Source organism: Vicugna pacos, chromosome 25 (assembly GCF_048564905.1).
Source record: "Vicugna pacos chromosome 25, VicPac4, whole genome shotgun sequence".
Taxonomy (NCBI): Eukaryota; Metazoa; Chordata; class Mammalia; order Artiodactyla; family Camelidae; genus Vicugna; species Vicugna pacos.
This window is the reverse complement of record NC_133011.1, coordinates 36,914,054-36,937,397: the sequence shown is the minus strand read 5'-3', so window position 1 is coordinate 36,937,397 and position 23,344 is coordinate 36,914,054. Positions and strand designations below refer to the sequence as shown.

Sequence of the window (23,344 nt, the reverse complement as noted above, 5' to 3'; positions counted from 1 at the left end):
CCTCTGTCCTGCCCATCCAGGCGAGCCCTCACTTGCCCGTCAGTCCACCAGCTCACCTCTGCTCCCCCGGCGCTCACCCGCTCACTCACCGCCTACAGCCACCGCCCCTGCCCCTGCGCCCTCAGCCCGCGTCTCCCCCTCACCCCGTCCGTGTCCTTCCTAGAGCTGAGCCCTCACCCACAGGGGACGTGCCAGCCAAGTGTTTTCTGCCTTCCCCACGAGAACCTGCGCCTCAGAAAGCAGGCACTGGTTTGCCTTTCTGTTTTATTTGTTTCTAGATATTTGTGTTTTCCTTCTACAAGAGTGCCTGACATGTAGGAGGAGTTGAGTTCAGGGTTGTTGGAAGAATGAACATATTAATTAACTGGTTGGTTGGCTTCAGGCACTGGGGCCGCGGGAACCACAGGCCCCCCAGGAGATGAGGGCCTCCCGCCGAGCGGGCGGTGCTGGGCGCAGGGGAGGTGGCATCTGCCCCCGACGTCCATCCTCAGGGAGGACCCTCCCACATCACTGCCTCTGCTTCCCGTGAGGGTCATCTGCCTTTCAGGCCTCCAATTCCCGTCAACTTCCCTCTGCCATTTTGCCTGGGACCAGGGAGTTGTTTAGCCTCAGGACAAACGCCTCCCTTGTAGTCAGGGCCTCCAGCCACCACTGGGAGCTTTATCTTCATTTACTTTAATTTTAAGGATCCCAATTAACACTAAGCACTGTCTAGCATTTACTCTGGATCGTAATTAAAACCTATTAAAGCCGCCAGCACGTGGAGAGACAGAGGCAAGGACCCAGGTGTGCCAGGCATTGGGCTGGCACGACCAGCCTCACCGCGCTGTCTGCCAGGTGGGCACAGTGCGTGGTGCTGCTGAGGGAGCCAGCACCCCGTCCAGAGCCAGGCCCAGCCTGTGGAGGTGGCCCAGGCACGAAGCCCGGGCTGCGGGGCTCCTAGGAGGCGCCGGGGTGGGAGGGGTGTAGGCATTAGGCCGGAGGAGACGTGGTCTCTTTGCCCCTGCCCCTTCTCCTCCATGGAGCTGCTCTACAGAGACTCACTTGGCTCGGCTGTGGCCGTGGGGACCCGGTGTCCTCAGGAGATGAGCAGAGGACACCAGGCAGGGTGGGGGGCGGGGATGGCCGTGGCAAGGAGCCCCAAGGGCAAAGACAGATGCTGGGGGAGCTCGTGGGATCCTGGCAACGTGGGGCTGAGGTGAGGCGGCCATGGAGGTGGCTGGAGTGAAGGGGTTTGGGGACTGTCGGATGGGTCCCTCAAGAGGATTCTTTCCTAACGTCCCCCTCTTCCTCCAAGGGGACCTCGCAGCTCCTGGAGGCAAGGATGGCGCTGCGTGCTCTGAGTGCCTGAGCCCCACGTGGGTGCCCAATCCCTCTCCTTCACCCACCAAGAAGTACACCAAGACCCCTCTGGGCCCCCATTCACCTTCTAGAGCGAGGAATGGCTGGCCTGGTGTCTTGCTTCTGAGGAGGGGCTGTCCAGTCTTCTTCTCTGCCACTTCCTAGCAGGGTGGGTGATATGGGTGGGTCACAGAAACCTGAGCCTCCATTCCCTCGTCTGTAAAATCTGTAAGATCCGCTTTGCCGTGCTGAGTCCCCAGGGCCGGGGGTGGGGACATGACATACATACAGTACCAGGCACCGCGACCGCCCCATTGAGGCCTCCCCCATCACATGTGGCACACACCTGCCTGTGGCTGTGCTCACCTGCGCTGGTGCACACGCACGTGGGCCATTTGGCTTGATTAAACGGTCATTTTCCATTTGGATCCCAAGCAACTTTATAAGCACGCTATATATAGCCCTCGGAGATTGGCAGGACAAATCGATAGCATTAAGCAGCGTTTGGGCAGCCGACACCCCGCGTCCCTCCCAGCTAGGCTGCAGCGTAATCACATTTCCACCCGAGGGGCTGTCACCGTTCGCTGAGTCATCTTCCTGCCCAACCAGCCTGGGCAGCTGTCCAGGTTAGTAGAGGCAGACATCTCCGGGCCCCAGTTCTCAGCAGGTAGGGAATGGGGAAGGGGTCTGTGGGAACTGTGTTCCAGGACACACCTGACCCTGATGTTGGAGCTGCAGGGACAGGTGGGGTCAGCTGTCTGCACACACACAGGCTGGAGTCGCTGATGTGCACCATTTCTGCTTACATCACAATGTCCTGTGGTCCTCAGGCTGGGTCCTGGGATCCCGATGAGGAGACATGTGTCCTCCTCGCCTGCTGCTCAGGCTCTACCTGGAGCTGGTCACCCCACCGCCGGGAAGAAGCTGGTTTCGGTGGTCAGCGAGGTCCCTCCCAGCTCCAGCGTCCCAGTCCTCAGTGCCCAGGGCAGGTTCAGTCCTCTGTCCTTGTACATTCTTTGTCTGAAAGCATCCACTTACACCCCCATTTTAGAAAAGTAGGCACATGAGGACAGCCCCCTTGCCTCCATTGAAATCTGTTACGCTCTTGCCTAAGGCCAGGCCTGCGGGGCTCTGAGGGTCAGATGAAGGATGCTCAGGTGCTCCAGGGTCCAGTCTGGCTCCTGGCTTCAACCAGCAGGTATCTTCCTTCCACGAGTCACACTGGACTGGGGCCCACCCTTATGACCCCCTTGTAACTTAGTCACCTCTTTAAGAGCCTTTCCTCCAAATACAGCCACGTTCTGAGGTACAGGGTGATAGAATTTGGGGAGACATGAGTTAGCCCCTAGTGTCATATACACTGGTGTATATTTAACACAGATTGCACGAACACGAGAGTAAAAGAGGACTGTGAGCTCTCTGTTCCCATAACCCTTCTTGACACATTTTTAAAAGTTTTGTGCTCATTGTAGAAAAGTAACAGTTATGGGTGAACACAAAGAAGTGGAACACGAGCAGCAAGCTCACCGTCCCGTGGTGGTGACTGTTAGCAAGCAGGTCAGAGGTTGTCCAGATGACTCCCTGTGCACGCGTTGTATACAGTGAGGCCGCACTGAAAACACAGGTGGTAACTATGCTTCTCCTTCACACACACAGCCCCTGTCTTTCCGGACAAGATGCACGCCTAACGCCTGGTTTTAACAGCTGTGCAGTGTTCTTTCATACTGGTGTTTCCCCGTCTACGGAGCCCGCCCCCTCTGTTTTGGGGCCGTAGGTACTAGTTTCTGGTTTCTCAGTGACATAATCTAAATCCACCCACAGTGATAACCTCCTAGAAGTGAAATCACCGAGTCAAAGTGTCTGGGTTGTTTTTTAAATTTTCTTTTTTGACTCCTTGCAAAAGTGTCTGTGTTTGAAGGCTGTTTGCTACTTACTTCGAGAGTGCTCTCCATAAAATCTTACAGCTTCTAGACGCTTGTCCCCCATCTATGTGAATGTCCATTTCCCTGACTCTCGCCAGCAGTCGCTTCTGTTCGCCTTAGCAACGCGCGCCAGGCCGCCAGCCCCCGGGGGGCGCTGCAGCCGCCCCTGCGCTCAGTGCCTCTGGTCGCCGGCGGGCTCGGCTCCGCGCCGGGTGCACGCCAGCTGCGCGCGTTTCCTCTTGGGTGCAGCGCCATCGTGTCTGCCGTGACCCTGTCTCTGTGCGGAATCTGGGCCCTGCCAGCTCACACCACCTTCCCCTCTGCACTTGGCTCCCGCGCCTCCTCCGACTGGAAGCTTCTCACCCTCCTCCCACCCGCACGTGCAGTCCCCACCTGTGCCCTCAGGGCCTCTCGCTCCCTGCCCACTGCAGCCCTGGGAAGGGCCCTGGTGAGGACAGGCTCCTCCTCTCGTGGGGCCTTGCCCCCCACCCCCCGCATGGAGCCGACTCCGCTCACCTCCGAACACATGACCAGAGCCGGGAAAGTGGGGCGTTGGGGTCAGGCGGGACGAGTGTCACCGTGTGGTTCGGTCCCGGAGCCTCTCGGAGGCTGCCTTCCGTCCGTGAGCTGAGGACTCGTCCTTCCCTCCTCGCGCGGCCACTGGGAGGAGTGAGGGGGTGATGTGCGGAGCCCCGGAGGCCGTGGGCAGCACCGTGGTCCTCTGCGGCCTCAGGGGCAGCTGTCAGCAGGGCTCGTGCCCGGGGCTCACAGTCCTGTGGGGGGCACACACGCGCAGTCGGGACTAAGGACATGTGACGACGCTGCAACAGTGAGCATGTGGGATGCACAGGCAAGTGTTCCCCTCTGGAGAGCAGGACACTCCCAGAGGCTGTGACACGGGCCTGGCTTTCCACTTGAGGAGGGTGCTCCCAGGAGGAGCCGGGCTCAGCCCTGAGACCCATCTGGGGTCTCCGCCAGCAGGGAGCTTGGGAGCAGAGACCCTAAGGGCAAACACCAGGGGTTAAGCACCTTTGCAGGAACGAGCTTGTCAAGTCCCCACACAAGGCCAGGACAGCATGCCACAGATGAGGACACAGAAGGGCCCCAGAGGGGCCTGACGTCTCTGAGGCCCGTTGGTGGTAAGCACCATCAGATCATCATCGTCGTCTCATCAGAGCCCTGATGTGAGTGTCGATCTGATTCCAGAGACCCTGGGCCAGGAGTCAGTACACATTTGTTGAAGAAAGGGTTAAGAAGGGGCCACATTTGCATTTGGAGAAGTGGTGGCACTTTGGAGGCAGCCTGGAATAGAGGCTCATGAGCATATAGCTGTTAGGCCCGCTCTGGTGGGGGGGTGGACAGGGCTCAGAGGTGGGTTGGGGGCGAGGTGTGGCCCCGCGGGGGGCCACTGGGACCACTGCTGAGGCCAGACCCCAGTTGGTGGAGTGAGGACCTTGGGACTCTGGTCCGGAGCAGGCCACGTGCCCAGAGACGTGCACTCCACACCCCGAAAGGCTGGGAAGCGCCTCCTTTTCTCCATCGCTGTTCCTTGATGTTTGGGGCCAAAGGGATTTGGCAGGTTCCCTGAGGCCTTGTGAAAAAGAAAAAAAGGCAACATTCCGCTATTAAATTGCTTTGTGTGTGAGATGTTGTGTCTATGGAAATTGCTTTATGATTATTTTTGTGCTCATGGCCCTTTTGGGGATAAAGAGTTCTGTGTCCTTAAAAGGGGCCACTGGCAGTTTCCAGGCTCCAGATCAGGTACTGGAGCAGCCTGGCTAGGCGAGCCTCCCTGTCCCGGCCCCGCCACGGTCCCTGCTGGGAGCCACGCGGGGAGTGGGGGGGCCTGACGGGGGTCTTCACTCCTGTGCACAGCTGTGGGGAGAGAGCTCTCCTGGGCGTGACTCAGAAGCGGATTGGTGAGGGCTTTGCGTTACAAGAAAGCGTGTCTCTCACACCCACTCCTACGTTCTTGCTTTCGGCCTCCAGGATCTCACCCTGACCCTGCACACAGGGCCCACCCTCGCCCCTGGGGACTCCTCTGAGGGCCTTCGGGACCCACCTTCCTCCTGCTGGCACTTGAAGTGGGTTCTGACCCATGAATGAATCTTGGGCCCTTCCTCGTCTTCCTTTCCTGTTGCTTCCTCTTGACTCAGACCCTCTTGCCCGCCTTCTCCTCCTCCTGCCTGGGTCCAGCCTGTCCTTTAAGATGCCAGCTAGTAACCCCTGGGGGCCTCAGAGTGTCTTAAGGATTGATGAAACTTTGGACCATCTGTTCAAACCCACACAGTTACTCACAACGTGCCTGTCCGGGACCCTGAGGAGGGAGCGGAGCTTTCAGAGGCCCCACCCTCCCACGGAGTCTCCTGACTTTGCCTGGCTTTCCCTCCGTCCCTCCCAGAACTGGGGATCTACCCAGGTCCTCACAGTGGTGGGCACTTCTGCACATGGTCAGTGAGCAGGGAGCGATGGGATGGAGAACAATGAACCAGCGAGAGGTGGGGAGGAGAGAAGAGAGGGCTGGCCAGGTGCTGGGAAGTGTACCCTGGGCGTGGGGGTGACCCGGCCAGCAGCAGGTCCCTCCACAGCAGGGACCTGCCCTCACGCAGCTCCCGGGTGCCTCTGGGCTGCCCCAAGTGGGTTCTCAGCAAGTCCTCAGGAAGAAGCCAAGCGTTCGCTGACATGGACTAGAACACAGGCCACAGAGAGCACCTTTTATTATGGACAAGGGCCCCTGGTCTTCGGTTGCTGAAGCCCCGCTGTGTGCAGGTGCTGGAGATGGCCAGGGAGAAGACAGAATCCCTGCGGGGCCATCGTCCTCCGAGGGAGTCGGAGGGACGCAGTTGTGAGCCCAGCCAGCACGCGCTCTGCCAGGCGTTGGCGACTCCTCTCCATCCGTCTGAGGGTCCTTCCGTGGCAGAGGGAACACGTGCCTGGCTGACCCGGATCCTGCCTTCCTTCCCACTCTCCCCACAGAACCACAGGGGACGAGGGCTCCTCCGTGACACCAGCTGTGGAACTGGTGTGCCCCGGGCACTTAGATTCTGGGAAGTGCACACACGGGAGGGGTGAGCACCCTGGTCTGAACAGGTGTCCAACCCAGGGCTGGAGAAGGGGTGACAGCAGCACGAGACAAGGGCAGTGCTCTGCCGGGGGCACGAGTGATGGGCTGTCCTCTCTGAGACCCACCTCCTCACGGGGCCATCCCGCTGTGATGCGGCTCTGCCCTGCTCTCCATCCCCCTCGCTGCTGGCATCACTGGCCCCCCCCCCCGGATCTGCAAAGATGCTGTGATGTCTGCACTGTCACGGCCTCCTGTGACCCTCATCCTCCTTCTTTACAGCCACACCGACTGCTGAGCTGTCCTGGCTCACTCCTCCCTCGCTCTTCCCGGCTCTCTTGAGCCCCCTCCCCGCTCCCACCAGGCTGCTGGTCCCCACCACTGTCACCTGTCCTGTCTCTACATGGTCACCGTTGATCAAGCCCTCCTCCTGACACGTCTCCACTTGCCTCCTGGGACAGGTTTCTCGCTGGGTCGCACCATCCACTCCTCTGCAGCCTCCCCTCATCCCCCACCTCCAGGTGTTGCAGGGCCCTGGGCTCCATCCGCCAGTGCCGGCATCTTCTGGCTCTGCTCTGCGCTCAGGGTCACATCCAGCGCAGCTTCCATTCCGTCCACACCCTCAGCTGCTTTCTTACAACGGAAATATGATTCATGTATCCTAAAGTTTACCCTTTTAAAGAGTTCAGTTCAATGGCTTTGGTATTTTCACAAAGTCATGCAACCGTCACCACTGTCTAGTTGGGGAATGTTTTTGTCACCCCAAAGAGAAAGTTCGTACCCATTAACTGTCACTCCCAGTCTCCTCCCTGGCCCCTGGCGACCACTGATCCACTTCCTGTCCCCACGATCGGCCTCTTCCAGACAAGTCACATGGTGGATCATACAACACGTGGCCTTTGCATCTGGCTCTCACTGAGCGTGGTGTTTCCGAGGCTCGTCCGCTCTGGGGCCTGTGTCCGCGCTCCATTCCTGTGCTCAACAATCTCACACACCTCCCTGGATAGCTGCTGGGCGTTTCAGCTCGACAAGGCCAAGATCAAGCCTTCATCCCCATCTTCCCGGCATCCCCACCTCAGTCCACGGTAGCTCTTCCGGGGCTCAGGCTCAGCCCCTGGGTGTCCTCCAGAGCTGGGTCTGACCACACTCTGCCTCATCCCTGCTCCCTCCTCTCCCCGAGCCGACCATGGGAGCCTCCTGACTCACCTCCCCAGTTCCTCACTGCCCACCGCTGAGGTCAGCTTCTGGGGCCTCCCTGTGCAAGACCCTCTGGGGTTTCCACCGCACCTGGTGGAAAGGCCAAGCGCCTCCTGGATCCAGCCCATCTGCTCCCCCATCACACGTCTGCCTGGTCCTCGTGTGCTGCTCTGCATCTGCTGCCGGAACTCACTCTCCCAGATACTTGTACCTCCAGCTGCTTTGGGGCTTGGCTTAAATGCCTCCTCCTCACAGAGACCGTCCCCAGCAGCCTCCACCCTTTCATCCTTCACGACCTCGTGTCGGACTGAGACGGGGGTGTGCATGTGTGCACGTGTGTGCGTGCATTCCCTTGTCTGCTGCTTTCCGGTGGGTGCTCAGGGAGGGCATCTCCTGAGCTGGCTGGATGGATGGATGGAAGGATGGTCGGACAGAAGGACGGACTTAAAGGTCTCTCTGGTGGGGAAGTCAGGCCGTAGTTTCCATCAGATCCTCAGTTTCCCTAGGACACAATAAAGGCATTTCAGTACGGAATCATTTTCCTAGATGCAGCCTCGATATTGTCCATTCTCTCGGGAGACCAGACTTCAGTGTGGTTTTGGCGGAAGGACGTGAGCTGTGTGCTGAGGCAGAGCCGCATTGTAATCCTGGCATGACTCGATGCCTTAAATCGCTTAACCTCTCCGAGCCTTGATTTTTGTTTTTTCCCTCTCCCAAGCCTTGCTTACAGGGTTATGAAGAAGATGAAAAAGAGTTATTCAGAACATGTCTATTGCTCTATCTACACCTCGTTCATGTTAAACTAGGGCCCTTAGTGAATATTACTCTTTCCGATTCAGTCAAAGAATGAAGAAGAGTTTCTGCCAGTCCTGTTACTGCTACTCGTCCTGCTTTCAGGAAGCTGGGGGCTGGGGTGGTCTGTGGGGGACTCAGGACTCTGCCCCAGCTGGGGCAGCCTCACCTCTGAAACCCCAGGAGCCTGGGACCAGGGTTCTGATCCCCATTTCCCAGGGGAGGTGCAGGTCAGGCCTTGGTGCCTGGGTGCGAGACCAGGTCCCACAGCTTAGAGCACAGCCCTGGGGCACCTGGCCCAGGGACCCTGGCTTGCCTCGCCCACCCGCTTCCTAAGTGCTGCTCACCAGGAGGTGGTGGCAGAGATGATTAAATTATTCAAGAGAACAAACTGTTTTCGAGTGTCTTGATTTGCATACCAGCCCCTAACGTGCTCATTACAGCCATTCCTCTCCGTTCTCTAAAGCAACAGTCCTCTCGCCAGCCCTCTGGGTGGCTGCTCTGTGCGCTTAGAGGAACCACAGAGGCGTCCTTAGCCGGAACCCAGACTGTTGAGACCTGGGTCTGCCCCTCTGATTAGCGTGTGGCAGGGTGTGGCCAGGAGGGAGCCTCCCGTCCCCTCCGAGGGGGCAGGTGCGAAGGGAGACAAGCAAAGGAAGCAACGTGCACTGTGGGCAGCCAGGCGGGTGCGGAGCGGAGGGCTTGGAGCTGGAACCAGGAGGGGTGGTGGCACCAGGCTCTGGAGAGGGGCCCTGGCCATGGGAGCAAGGGCAGAGCTGGGCTGCTCTGGGCTCAGGTGGCTGTTGGGGACGTTCCCGTGAGGCCGAGGGGCTCTCCAGCCTGGAGAGCAGGGAGGCACTGAGCGCTCACCAGCGAGTCTCCTGGGAGAGGTGCGGAGGCTTGGCATCCAGGAGTCTGGGGTCAGAACAGGGCTCACCAGCCCCGGAGGTGGTTGAAGACATGGGAGGGAATGAAATCACCTGCAGGGGTGTGGGAGGTGGGAGGGAGAAGGGCCACGGGGGCTCCCCGACATCGTCACACCCAGCTCAGAACTCTGAGGGTCCCAGCCGTGGGCTCGGCCCTCCCAGCCTCAGTGAAGGTGTATTTGCCACATTTGGAGGATAAAAGGCGTCTTAGGTCACGGCTTCTAGCTTGGTTTAGAGCTTCTGGATCTGTGTTGGGGGTTTCCACGTGTGCGCTCAGCCGGGCTGCCGGTGCGGGTGGGCCTGGCTGGCAGGGCCTCTCCCCTGCCGTTACTGGCAGAGGCCGCAGCGGCCGGCTCCTCCTTGTCCGGAACCCTGGTCCCCTGCCCAGGGTGCTGCTCTGTGACCGAAATCACTTTCCTGCTAATTAAGCAGACAACACAGCAGCCAGTCGGCTTCCAAGGTGCTGTTAAAAATTCCATTTTTCTCCCAGAAGCGATGCTGTTGGCCTGGAGAGGTATGTGCTGTTTCTCACTTGACAGGAAGAGGCTGTCAAACCAGGAGGGTGCTGGATGGCCAGAAAGACCGATCTAACCACCCCGTCCCCGTCACCTCAGAAATTCAAGGATCCCAACGCTTCTTCCTTCACAAGCATTCACAGAGCTGGAAACGGCCTCCTCTGTGCTTCCAAAACCCAAAAACTGCGCCCCGAGCCCCCCTGCCAGGGATGGGCGACCTCCTCTCTCAGTGCACTTCCCGCTGCGCCCCCCCACCATCGCTGGGGCCTCTCTTGAGCTGGAGTGGGCTTGGGTGGAGGTGGGAGTGAAAAAGAATGTCTGATTACGTTTGCAGCGTCCATCAGAAGCCCGTGTGGGGCTGCTGCTGGGGAGGTGGCTGGCTGTGTGAGCCGAAGCAGAGTCAGGGGTCCTGGAGAAAACTTAGTGTCGGGGCCAGGCTTCAGAGGTGAGAGGCTGAGGGGCTCACAGCCTAGAGGAGGTGGTTCTGGGAGGAAATGGCAGCTGTGTTGTTCTCTGAGGGCCTGGTGAGGATGGAGGGCCCAGGCCCGAGGCCAGGACAGACTTCCCAGAGGTGGGGCCCTGCGCTGAGTCTGACGGGCAGACGAGTGCAGCTGGGCCACCAGGACTAAGTAAAGGTGTGGGGCTGCCCTCAGGCTGCGAGCCTGGTGACGTCAAGCCTCCCCTTAACTTCCCTGAGCCTCAGCTTTCCCATCCCCAAAATACTCATGCCTTCCCTGCTGCACCGCAACGAGGATTAAGCGTGTGCATGAGGTGCACCAGAGTTCCTAGCAGGTTCCCAGCACCGCGCAAGTGAGCAATGACACAGCCGTCGCACTGTCCCGAGCGGTATCACGCTAGGAGCAGCCCCAGGCCAGTTGGCACATCGGCCCCCGGTGGGGGATTTCCAGAACCCACAGTGCGCTCTGCAAGGCAGTGTCGCTGCCGCCGAGCACCCTCCCTGGACCGCTCGTCAGAGCCCCTGGGCTCCAGGAGAGGGGCTCCTTGTCCCTGGGCTCTGGGGCTCTACCCCTCAGCTTCCTCACGAAGACAACACCCAGCTCAGATGACTGTGTGTGGCTTCGGGGGGACCATGCACGGAAGAGCCTAGGTCAGCGCCAAGAACACCATCTGTACTCAGTAAACACCACCCTGACATCTCCCTTCCCATGCGATGGACTGCTGCTAATTTTTTAACCAGCCATGGGCATCCAGCCTCCAGCTCTGCCCAACTGTGCAGCCTGGACAAGTTACTGACTTCTCTGAACCTCAGTTTCCTCATCTGTAAAGTGGGGGCAGTAAGCACTCTTAATGCAGAGAGTAGCTCCGTTGAAGCTCCTGGTAAATGGAGCTGCCACCAGGGGCAGCAGGAGAGCCTACCCCTGTGACCAGTGCTTACAGGCTGGTGTTGAAAGCAGGTGGGCAGTATGCAGAGACACATGAGTAAGGGTCCGGGAATGGCCCTGATAACCTGGCTGCTTATGGGGGACCTGGGTTCTGGAAGGGCCAGGTTTACCTAAGAGGCAAGACTGGGGTCCGTGCCAGGTGCCCTGAGCATCCCTGGCTCTGGACCCTCACAAAGATGCATTCTGTTCTGTTCTGGCTTCTGGGCACTTCACAGCTGAGAACTCCACTGTGATTTCCAGACGCACACCTGACAGATTTGGGCCAGAGGTTTCAGATGTGTAGCTAGGTGGGCTGATGAGGTGGGCTGCCCTTCACCCTTCTTGGGCTGGGCTTGGCTGGGCTGGGCGGGGCTCGTTTCAGAGGGCGTGTTAATCGGCTCAGTGGGGAGCAGGGCAGGCTTAGGCTGCCCACGATGAGGCCTCTCCCCCCGCGGGTGGCCTCCCGCTCCCCTCAGAGCAGGCCGAGAGCTGGCCGGACTGCCTGGCGGAGGGGCAGGTGCGCTGGGCTCTTGTACCAGAGTTACACTGGGTTTCTCCACGTCCATCCTGCCCATGTCACTTGCTGCTGCCGCAGGGAACAAAGAAATTCATGCAGAAAGAAGCAGTTAAGAGGGTGAGCTCTGCGGGTTGAATCCCAGCTCAGACCTAACCTCTGTAGTGCCTCGTCTGTAAACTGGGGGCAGTGATACCCTTTGTCGTGGGGCCCTGGTGAGGATGAATGGGGTCATCCTGAGAAACGAGAACCGGAGGACTGGAAAGTGGGGAGTGAGTCTCTTGTCGTGGTGTCTGGCGGTGCTGCTGGCGCAAGGGGTCCCTGGGATCTGAAAGGCCCAGGGTCACTGCAGGAAGGGTCACCCCCAACACTCCATGTATCATTCACTCACTGAGCAAGGCACAAATAAACCTCGGCCCCTGCCCTCTGGGGCTCCCAGTGCATGGGGGGAGCAGCAGGGACAGGCAGTGACCTTGCAGGGCGGTCAGGGCCGGGTACGGGAGGGGTGTCACAGGGCCCTGGGGGAGCTCAAGCAGGGGAGGAGAGGCAGACAGCCTTCAGCTTGGTCTCAAGGCTCTGGAGGAGCAATTGAGGACGTCAGTTCTGTATCAGCATCCTTTTACATCTTCTCCCTGGAAACGGAAACTCTTTCTTCTTGGCTGTCTCTCCTGGAGTCCAGAGACCTGGCTTCCAGGCTGGGCCCCACTCGTAGTCAGTAGAAAGTCTGCACATCCCGGGGGAGGTCCCATGTACTCAGGCCCTGCTGGGCACCGGGAAATGGAGTAAGGAGTGCCCACATCCCGCCTTCAGGGGTCTGCTGGGGAGGCAGGCCCCCAGGGAAGGACAGAGTGCCCAGTGCAGTGCCCGAGGCACCGGGCAGAGAAAGCTTCCCGGGGAAGCGAGGCTGAGCTGCACAGGCACACAGGGCGGGCGCACAGGCCCAGGCCGTAAACAGGCTGTGCAAAGGTCCTGGGCGTGAAACCAATTGCACAGCCCCTCCCCACACCCACTGGGACTCTCCTGTGCTCCCTCCCTCTGGCCCTCAGCTCTCTCACCTCGGAAAAGAGGGTCCCTTGATTCCTCCAGATCCTCCTGATGCCGACAGTGCCGCATGTGTGATCTGACCCTGCAGTGAGACGGTCTGGGGTGGGGTGACCTCGTGTGGTGCCGACCAGCCTGAACACAGAGCCACGGGAGCAGTGGTGGGGCCTGCCTGAGGGGCCATGGCCTTTGCTTTATTTAGAAAAGTCTTGAGATAACATAAAAAATGAGAGATTGGAAAGGTAGAGACACAGCTCAGGGACAGAGAAGTCACTTTAAATTCTCTGCCGTTCTCGGAAGGATGTCTTTGCATAATGCTACCAGCCAGCAGGCATAGCTTTCATTTTTTTCCTGGTTTATCTTCAGTTGTCTGAAGTGCTTGTCCAAAAAGAGAAGGTTGAAGGCAGAGAACTTAATAGAGGCATTGTCTCTAGCAGGCAGGTAGTTCCCTGCGCAAAAAGCAGCTGTGTTCCCACTGGGAGGGAAAGGGCACCTGGGTTCCAGTGCCCCCGCCACCACCAGCTCACAGCGTGGCCCCAGGCACGTCAGCTCCACACTGGGTTCCAGCGTCCCTTCTGAAAGGGGAGAGTTTGGATAAATGAGCCCTGGAGGCCTGTAAATGGCACATCTAAATGCTGTAACAGCCCCAAATTTCAGGGACCTAACCCACCAGCCTTATCTCATGTCTCTTGGTGCCCTCGGTGGAGGGGTCTGTCTGGAGCTCATTGGGACCTCGGCCCCGCCCACACCCCTCATCCCGTGGCCCCTCCTCCGACCCTTCTTAGCACCCTGAGTTCTCCTGGGGAATCACAGGAGGGGTGCGCTTGTGGGCCAGCTTTGGGGGGTGTCATTTTCCCCGCTTCCGTCCACTGACCAGGACACAGGCTCACCGCTGTGGGTGCTACAGTCTGGCCATGTGCCCAGGAGAGAAGGGAATGGTTTGGTGAACGCACAGCCAGCCTCCCTCCAGAGCCTTCTTTCTCAAGTTCAAATGTTCCAACAGGGCAGAGCAGGGTAGGCCCCTAGGTGGAGGGGGCTGGTGAGCAGGGCCTTGAGACCCGGAGCTGGGGTTGCATGTGTAGGGGAAGATAGCAGGTTCCTGGCACAGAGAGCCCTGGGTTCGAATGTGGCTCCCCCTAGTCTCTTCAAGCTGAACTGGCCTTGTCAGCTGCGCCCTGCACCACTGCCTGAGACCCGCATCACAGCCCCTCACGTTCGTCCTGCACTTCTCTGTCCAGACTGGAGCTCAGCCCTCTCCCAGCTCCGCACACCAGCCCTCTGGCTACGTCACCCCTTTTTAATGGAGGTACTGGGGTTGAACCCAGGGCCCGTGCCTGCTAGCATGCACTCTGCCACTGGGCTGTACCCCGTGTTGCATCACCCCCTTTTCAGACAAGGAATCAGAATGTCTGGCTTCTCAAGGTGCTTCCCTGGGCCCTGGACTTGGCATCTGAGCTCAGCTGCCCCACCCGCGGGGCCTGAGAACCCTGGCCTGGTGTCCAGGGAGGGCACTGTGGGCAGGGGACCCCAGACCTCGGGTGCAGTCTTGGCTGTGTGTGTTTCTCCCTGTCACTGAAGCAGGTTGGCACCGTCCACAGGCAGCCACAGGCCATGCAGGTCGCAGCCCAGAGATCTGCCTGCCGGGGCTGCCCTCGCAGTCCTGGAGCTTGACCCGCAGCTGCGGGGGCCTCTCCTCCGCAACCCCACCCCGCGTGCCCCGCGGGTGCTGGCTCCTGGGTGGACGAGCCCGGGAGGCCCGAGAACGTCTCCATGTGCTCACTCGCTCCGAGCTGCAGGAGTCTCCTTTCCCATTCCGGCTCGCCTTAATTTTAATTTAATTACCTTTAATCTTTAATGAAAAGTTGTAAAAGTAAATTATTTACCCAGGAGAGCCCGGCGGCTCCACGGGAACTGTTCTCGACTTGGGGTAATTACACGTGTGGGCCTCAGCGGCCCCCTCCCTGGATGCTGAGGGAGAGGCATTCTGCTTTCTGAACGCGTTAGCTGCCTCAGTCACTGGTACAGACACGCCGCGTGGGGCACGGAGCGCAGGGCCCTGGCCTCACATGGCGCCCACCCTGATGAGAGCCCACGTGCACAGGGGGCCTGTGTTCCTGGCCCAGGAGCCCGGGCAGCCGGGCTGAGCTGCCAGGAGCAGCCCTTCCTTCTGCCCTCCACTCTCCTCTGCATCATCCCCCAGTGCGGGCCAGCACAGCCAGCAGAAAGGCCCCCTTCCCCGCAGTGCGTGGAGGGGCTCGGCAGGTGGGGGAAGGGGTGATGGGGAGGGTGGCGAGAGGGCGGTATGATTTGACCTCACCTCCCCAGGTGTCCCCCACCCAGAAAACCATCATGCCCCTGGGGCACTTCTGTGCTTCTAACCTCTTTTGCAAACTCTCCCTCAACATACAGTCAAGTAGAAAATAAAATCTAAAACTTCTGAACTGAGGGAAGCCATATTTGGCTTAGTTGGTCAAGACTTGGAGGCGAGGGCGTGCAGGAGAGGCTGTGTGTGTGCGTGCGCCGTGTGTGGCCTGAAATACGGCCGCTGAGGGCCCCGTGGTGCCCGAGATGGGGCCACCACGGGCTCTGAGCTTCCGAACAGCCCCAGGGTAAGGGACGGCGACTCAGTTACCTGGTTCTCATTGGTAAAGTGGGAGAACTTGCCTTGTTGGTTGAGTCCCTGGCCGTTAGCTACGTTGGCGTTGGAGGAAGTTCACCACCTTTTACTGGGTAATTACAGGCTTTCCCCCCACAGCGGCCTGCGGCCTCCCCCTCGGGCCGGCTGGCCGGCCGTACGGGGAGGGCAGGGCCGGCGGCCTCGGTCCTCGTCCCGTGTCCAGCTCAGCTATTGTCTTCCCCACTTGAACTGGTTTTGCTTCATCTAAGGAGTGACAAGGCTTGTTGACTAATTCCCACGCCAAGCCTTGCCGAAATCAAATTTGGCTCGAAAATTTAGGCCCACCCAGGATTTATGCCAACTAGAAAAATGTGTGTGTCTTGTGAAATCTGAAATTTAAATGTGCTTTCGCTGAAACCGGCCTGGTAGAGCTTCGAAAACCTGACTCACTCCGGCTGATTCTGGGTCTTCACCTCATTAATTCCTGCTGCATTGTTCTTAAGTCTTTAACATTTTTTATCCAAAATTAGACATTTGTGCCTAAAGTCTGCTTAGCCATTCCCTGTTTCAAAGAAACCAAAGGCAAGGAAATGTGCGTAGTGGGGCGAAGCTCTGACACAGGCCCCCCCCTCCCCAGGCTGGGCCGTGGCCATGCCGCGCTGGGGAAGGGAAGCCAGTCCCAGAAGACCGTGTGCTTGCGACTGTGTTCACGGGAAAGCCCGGAGCGGGGCCATCCACGGAGCTAGAGTCAGCTCAAGGTTGTCTGGTGCTGGGGGACAGGCAGAGGCATGGGGACGGTGAAAGGGTGTGGGGCTTCTTTTTGAGGTGATAAAAATGTTCTCAGATCACCTGTAGTGATGGTTGCAAGGATCTGGGAATATAGGCAAAGCCGTGGAATTGTGCACTTTAGTGGGTTAACTGTGTGGTTTGTGAACTAAATCTCAGTAAAGCTATTTAAAAAAATAACACGAGGCCTGGAGCCCAGGGTTCTGGTGGGGGCTCAGCACTTAGATGTGCACCTGGGGCCAGCTGCCGGCTCTCTGCACCGGGACGTGGTCACCTCTGAAGTGGGGCCGTGACGGTGCCAGCCTGATGGGGCCGGTTTGAGGAGACCATGGGACCATCCCCTTGAAGCCTTAGGACAGTGGCTAGGATGCCGTTGGGTACCTGTCACCCACAAGAATAATAAGGGTGAGAAGAGCAGGGGCTGGTGTGTGCCGGGGGAAGGGAGGCCTGGTGTAGGAGGCCGAGCCCTTTCCACTGCGCTCTTCGCTTGCTCCTGGGCTCACTCTGACCAGGGAACCTCTGCAGGGAAATGGGCATGGTAGGTTGGCAGATCCCGAGGGCTGTGCCTCCCTGTCTCCAGAGCAATGAGAATGGCTGGCTGCCTGCAGGCGCAGAGCACAGTAGAGGCAGCTTTTGGTGAGGCCAGGAGGGGATCTTAAGCAGCCCTGCACGGGAAACAGAGCTGCTCCCGCCCTTCCTGGAGAAAGAAGGGAAACTGACACTGGCGGGAGGGCAGGACTCCAGCCCCCATGCTGATTCCTGAATGACGGACACAGGGCGGAGCATCCTCCTCCAGGAAGCCTCCCAGACCACCAGTGGTGAGAGGCTTCCCTGGGGACATAGGATCTTACCTCTCCAGTGCCAAACTCAAGGTCTCAGGACCAGGCAGCCACAGAGCTGAAGTGGGGTGGGTCAGAGGCCCCGGGGCCCGGCAGCTCCATCCCCTCCCTCCACTTCAGCGTCCCTGCGCAGAGCCCGCCAAAGCCGCACCTGTTCTTGCTGCCCTCCAGGGGCATGTGAGGTTGGTGGGGAGGGGGACTGGCACCGGGCAGTACGGGCAGAAGACTCACTGCACCTGCCAGTGGAACCTCGGGCCAGCCGCTCTTTCCCCACCCGGGGCGCGCACAGCTCCCCTCTCCCCAGGGCCTCTCCCTGCGTGAACCCCCACCCCCAGTGGCTGCCCTTGGCCTGAACGCAGGCTGGCACCACCACTTCCTTTCTCCCGTGCCTCTCGCCAGAGTCGGCCCCGCAGGCCCTTCCCTCATCCGAGCTTCTATTTATAGCGTATGTTTCTGCCAGAGCCGGTCGACGTGCTGTAGCATAAACGTGGCCGTGGTTTCAGGAGGAATTCTGGGCCAGATAAAATTAAGTCCGTGACTCTGGCTGGTATTAAAAGTGAAGGAGAATCAGGGCCGGGGGTGGGCAGAAGATGGACTGTGGCCCAATTTAATGCTCTGAGGGAAGAGACTAACCTGCTCCCAGGAGATTTCTTACAACATGAGATTCTCCTGCATAAATAATCTCCTCCACGAAAGCCTGGTCTGTGAGTTGGGGACCCAGAGCTGGTGGCAGGTTGGTCCTAATGTCCTCTCTGTGTGGGCACTTCAAGGACATGACCCAGGCCCCTTGAGTTCCAGATGGAGTGACAGGGGGCAGGGGGCAAAGAGGGCAGAGCACAGCCTGGATTTGGGCCCAGGTACTTCACCCTAAAGCCCACTCATTTACTCTCTCCTTCATCCATTCATTCTTCCAACAAATATGAAATAGAAAAGTGCCGACCTGGCCTGGGTACTGGGACAAGGAGGGAGGAACACAGATAGTTAATAAACAGATGGATAAATGAGAGAACTTCAGATAAGATGTGGAGGGTCAAGAAAAAATGTAGAGTGTGGAAGGAGAATGGGGCAGTGAGGATCCCTACTATGTGGTCAGGGACAGCTTCTCTGAGAAGGGGGCCAAGATGGTGAGAACAGCAGGTGCAAGGGCCCTGGGGCAGGGACGAGCTGGGCATGCTGGAGGAACAGGGAGGAGGCAGTGTGGTTGGAGTGCAGGGAGCAGGGAACAGCAACCTTTGTGATGGGGGGAACCTGGCTCAGGGCCGTGAAGGGCCCTGGAGACCAGGGTCAGCAGCAATAATTTGATCAAAATTCCCTTTTATGCTGAATGTAAAAAGAAGCCACGGGCCAGGCAAGGAGCAGGCAAGAGAGGGAAAGGATGGAACCACATTTTATGCCACTGTGAACTGGCTGCTGTGTGGGAAAGGTTCAGAGCAGGTAGCTGGCCTGAGCTAGGATAGAGCGGGTCAAGGTGGACATGGTGTGGGCCACGGGGCATGCCAATGGCCAGGGAGCACCTCAGTGTGACCTCCAGGTGTGAGGCAGACCCGCAGGGTGGGGCTGCTTCTGTGTGGCAAACCAGGGGAGGAGGGGTTTCAATTTGGCCAAGCTAAGGGTGACGGTGCGGATATCAGGGTCCCGGCCACCTCTGAGTGCCAAGCCCCTCCTGCTCAGCCCTGCAGGGTGGCCACCTTTCCTGTGCACGAGTCCCCCCGGCACTGCCTGAGGGCAGGGCCACGTCCCAGGTGTTCAGCAAACACTTGTAAGATAACGAGGGCTGTGGACTCGGCCTAGGGCCTTGGATTTCAGAAATGCGGGGCTTGGAGGTGGTCCGGCAGAAAAGAACCTTCAAGAGCACCTCCTCTCTTTGGCACTTTCACAGAGGATGTGACCCTCACTACCTTCCCAGATGAGGGACACATGCAGGGTTCAGTCCCCGCGGTCTGACTCCAGGCCAGGCTCCGAGGGCCCCGAGCAGCACCTGTGTTGGGCCTCTCGGCTGCTCTAACAAGTGAGCGCAAACCTAGTGGCTTAAAACCACACACCCTACTGTCCTGTGGTTCTGGAGGTCCGCCTAAGCAGGGTGGCCGGCTGCAGGCCTGCCTTCTGGGCTCTAGAGGCGCCTGCGTTGTCCGTCCTACCAGCCGCTTCTGAGGAGCTCCCGGGTCAAGGTTCCCTGTGCATGGCTCCCCTGCACCCTGGGGTTCAGGAGATGGGCTTCCAGGCTGGGACCGCCTTCTTGCCTCTCCGGGGGTGCCTCCTCCCTGAGGCTGGGACATTCCAGGACCCTGTTGTGGCCCGCATGCAGGTTCCCTGGGGTCCGCGGGCCTCTCGGGCTGTGGGTCTGCCTCCCTTCTGGACAGAGCGGCCCGGGAGAGGCCGGAAGGACTCGTCCCTGCAGCCTCTGCGCTCTCTCCCCATCGCACCAGCACCTGGCTGGCTCATCTTCCGCCATCAGCATTCATAGCCATCCTGCGGGTGAGGAAGGGCCCCGGAGAAGCTATATATATAAACGCAGTGTCCTCGTTGGCTGGGGATTAGAGCTGACGGGGGAGAGGCGCTCGCCCTACGCTGTGACGCCCAGATCTTCCTTCAGCTGGTGTCCCGCCTCCTCAGTGCCCTAAGGGCAGCCCAGCCCTCACTGGGGGCATCTGGGCAGGTCATTCTGCAGGTGACTCAGTAGAGGCCCAGCCAGGTGCCTGCGGCCACTCGTCCCAGGCCCTCCTACATTCTCAGGCCCTCCAGTTCTGAGTCCCTTGGTCCCTTGCCTGGCTTTCCTCCACCCCCAGGAGCCTCTCTGAGGGGCCCTCTGGGGCCCCCAGATGACCTTGGAGCCCTCTCGGCCCCTCCAGTGTGGCACAGACCCCTTAGGGTACAGCTCTGGCCCCCGTGCCTGTCTCTGCCAGCCTGCACATCAGGAGGGTGGGGCCTGGGCCCTGCGTCTGTGTCCCGGCTCCCAGCCTGATCCAGAGCGGGCGGCAGCCTTGGCCGGTGAAGGAGGGAGGACTGAGTGAAGAAATCAGCATGGGAATGATGAACAGAGTACGGCGGAGGGGGGCTAGCTGGGCGGTGCCCTGCCAGTCTCACGTGCCATGTCCCTTGCAGACGTGCTGGTGGACGGACAGCCCTGTGACCGCAAGGCGGCGGCCTGCCACGTGGGTGACCCTGTGCGCCTGGAGGTGCGGCTGACCAACCGGAGCCCACGCAGCGTGGGGCCTTTCGCCCTCAGCGTGGTCCCCTTCCAGGACCACCAGAATGGTGTGCACAGCTACAACCTGCACCACGCCGTCTCCTTTGTGGGCTCTGGCACCTTCCATCTGGACGCAGTACGAGCTGGCCCCGCGGTCATTGTCCCCTGTCACCCCCCCCCCCGCATGACAGGCTTAGGGATCCTCAGACGCAGAGTCTCCTCTGTGCTGACCCTTGTCCCCATGACTCACCTGGAGACCATAGACAAGTTCACATCTCTGCACCTGACTCCTGAGGGTGGAACCAGGGTGGCGAGACCACCCCTAGGGCTGTTAGGGAGCTAAGGCGAGTGGAGGGGCCTAGGACCGCGTCAGATCCCATGCGCCACTGTCACCGTTGCCTACCCCACGTGGCCAGCTCCTCCCTGCTCGGCGGTCACTGTGAGCCGGACCAGAGGGGCTGATGAGGCCGCAAGTCTCCGCCTCCCGATGACACACAGCGCAGTCCTCACCTGTTGAGATGGCGCCTCTGCCCCAGCCACTCGCCATGCTCCCCGACCCCCAGGCCCCAGGGAGGAAAGTGCTGTTAGCTCCTTCCAAGGATAGGGGCTGAGGCCCAGAGAGGCGCAGTGACTTGCCTGGGGCAGCACAGCAGGGAAGCCCTGGAAGGCTGTGGGAGCCAGGTCTGGGGGCCCTCCCCTCCCCCGCTGCCCCTGTATCTAGGTAGGTTCGGGGGTGTCCTGGCAGCTCCAGGGGTCCGTGCTGCTCCCGGCTGATGGCTCTTCCTCCTGCCCGCAGGTGCAGCCTTCGGGCCAGTCGGCCTGCCTCGGGGCCCTCCTCTTCCTCTGCACAGGCGACTTTTTCCTCCACATCCGGTTCCATGAGGACAGCTCGAGCAAGGAACTACCGCCGTCCTGGTTCTGCCTGCCCAGCGTGCACGTGCGCGCCCTGGAGGCGCAGGCCTGAGTCGCTCCCGCCCTGTTCTGGGTCCCTGTTCCTGTGGGGAATGATGGCCAGAGGGCCCACGGGGACCCAGCCTGGCCCCTGCCAATCAGACAGGGGACAAGGCCTTTGCTGCAAGCCCTCCCATCCCTCTGGCCCCCATCCCTCGCCTCCCCGTGTACCTGTGACTTCCTGTCTGGGCTGTCAGGGGCCCCCAGACATGACAGCCTCCCCATTCCCGCACTGTTCATCAGGATCCCCTTCTGGAGCTGGCGCTAAGGTGGCTGCTGACCAAAACCCAAAGCGTGGCCCCACCCAGCCCAGGTCTGGGATCCCTGCACTTCCCTGCACCTGTCTCTGTGACCTGGGGTGCACAGCTCAGCCAGTAGGAAGAAAAGGTGAGCGTGAGGGAGGGGCACAACTCGCGTGGTCCTGGGGAGCCTCCCTCGGCCCCCCACCCTAGGCCCTTGGAATCCTCCAAGGGCTGGCTCTTCTCCCAGGGGCCCCAAGGCAGCCCAGCCAGGAGAGGCAATGACATGGTCAACACCAAGAGGGCCCACTTGCCCTTGGCTGGTTGCAGGCCGGGCTCCACGCAGCCATGGTTGTGTGTGTCTGTGACAGATTCTCCAATAAAGGCCCTGCCTTGCTTCTCTGCTGGCCCACCTGCATCCGTGCACCTGCTTGTCCGGGGTGGTCAGGGGTTTGCCCCCCATCCTGTCCGCCTCCAGCTCAGGTGGGGGTTACGGTAACTCCCCACAACACACATGCGGCCGGTAGGCAGCAGGGTTGGGCCTGTGTCTGTCTGTCTGTCCCTGTGGTCCCTAGTCTCCTCCCATGCGTGTGCTCTTTGGGCCTGAGTTTCAGAACACTGTCATGATTCCCACACTACGATCCTCTGCCCCTGCGATGGCTCTGGCCTTCTCGGCCTCCCACTTTGTCTCCTGAGGTACACACACTCTCAGGAAGACATGAGAGAGTCACGCAGGCATCCAGAAATCCTGAGGCGCGACCGCCCACCTGCAGCTCTCACTCCCAGCCTGGCGGGCTTAGGGTCCCACCCCTGCTCAGGTGTCCTCACCTTGTCTGGCAAACGCCACCTCTGGAGCAGAGTTCTGGGCCAGAGAGAAGGCGAGGGTCCCAGAGCACAGAGCCGGGGTGGGGTGAAGCCAGAGGTGACCAGACTTCCGGGCCACCCCATTTCTACAAGGCTGCCCAGGCTGCAGGTGCGGCGCCGACCCACACACAGGGTCAGAAGGGGATGGGTGGTCAGCAGCTGTCATGGGCCTGGGGTGCGTGGCCCATGAGAACCCCACGACCTCAGAGGCGGGTGCCCTTTCACGGGCTGTGGTGTGTCCCGAGTAGAAAACACCCACACGAAACTCCAGGCTCAGGCCGGCGAGCACCTTCGGGCCCTCCATGTCCCTGGGTCAGTGCCTCCTGGTGCCCAGTGTGGTGGGACTTCGCCCTGCTGTGCAGCCTCCGTCATGGGGGCGGGGGACTGAGTCTCCAGGCGCCAGGAGCCCAGAGCTGGACGCCGCCCAGCAGGATCTGAGCTCCGCCCCGTTCGTGCTGCCCCAACCCAGTCACCCCAGGGGACACCCAGGAGGGGCTGCTTTCTCCCGCACGCCCCCTCTCCGTTGATGTTTATGGTCCCTTGTGGGCTCTCAGGGCCCAAGTCCAGGCCTCCTGGGCCAGGCTGCTGGCCGCCCAACGGTGCCCACCGGGAGGGCAAGTGAGGGCCGGAGTCCAGGGTCGCCTCACATGGGGCTGGGCCGCCTCATTCAAAGTGTACAAAGCTGCCACGTTCCCGCCACCCCCTCAGCCTCTCCTCGCAGGCTTTGCTTCTCACAGAGGCCAGCCCTTAGCCTGCCCTCCCCTCCGTCCAGGGCACACACCTGGGGCCTCTCAGAGGCCGGCCCAGGGAGGGTCTTTGAGTGTACCCCTGGGAAACCCTAAATTTGAGTACAATCTTGTCTGAGAGGTGGGGGGACCCCCATGGGGGAGCGAGGTGGTCAGGAGAGGGGAAGGGCCAGTGAGGGAGAAGTGTTGGGCCTCTAGGGCCAAAATCCTCTGGAAGCTTGGGGGAGTGAGAGTAGAGCCTCAGAACCCCCCCACCCAGCGGCCCGAGAGCTGGCCCGTGTGTCCTCCAAGCCCCAGGGGTTCATTCCTGGGGGCCTGAGCCGATCAGTACCAGCCTCGGGAGTCCCCGGGGCACTGGATGTTCCAAGGAATCTTGGGGGCCGGGATCAGGGAGTAGGGGCTCGCCAGCAGCCATTTTCTGAGC

The 23,344-nt window shown here is 60.1% G+C and overlaps 1 protein-coding gene across 8 annotated transcripts in view; it reads left to right on the top strand.

Moving 5' to 3' along the window:
• TRAPPC9 (trafficking protein particle complex subunit 9) overlaps positions 1-21,719 on the top strand; it is a 433,756-nt gene extending 412,037 nt beyond the window's left edge. For all 8 annotated transcript variants that reach the window (XM_072949773.1, XM_072949771.1, XM_072949768.1 and 5 more), the window contains 2 exons: positions 20,036-20,256; positions 20,917-21,719. In XM_072949773.1, the coding sequence (XP_072805874.1) occupies positions 20,036-20,256; positions 20,917-21,084 (389 nt within the window). In that variant the 3' untranslated portion in view covers positions 21,085-21,719. The remainder of the gene's footprint in view (positions 1-20,035; positions 20,257-20,916) is intronic.
• The last annotated feature ends 1,625 nt before the right edge of the window (positions 21,720-23,344 follow it).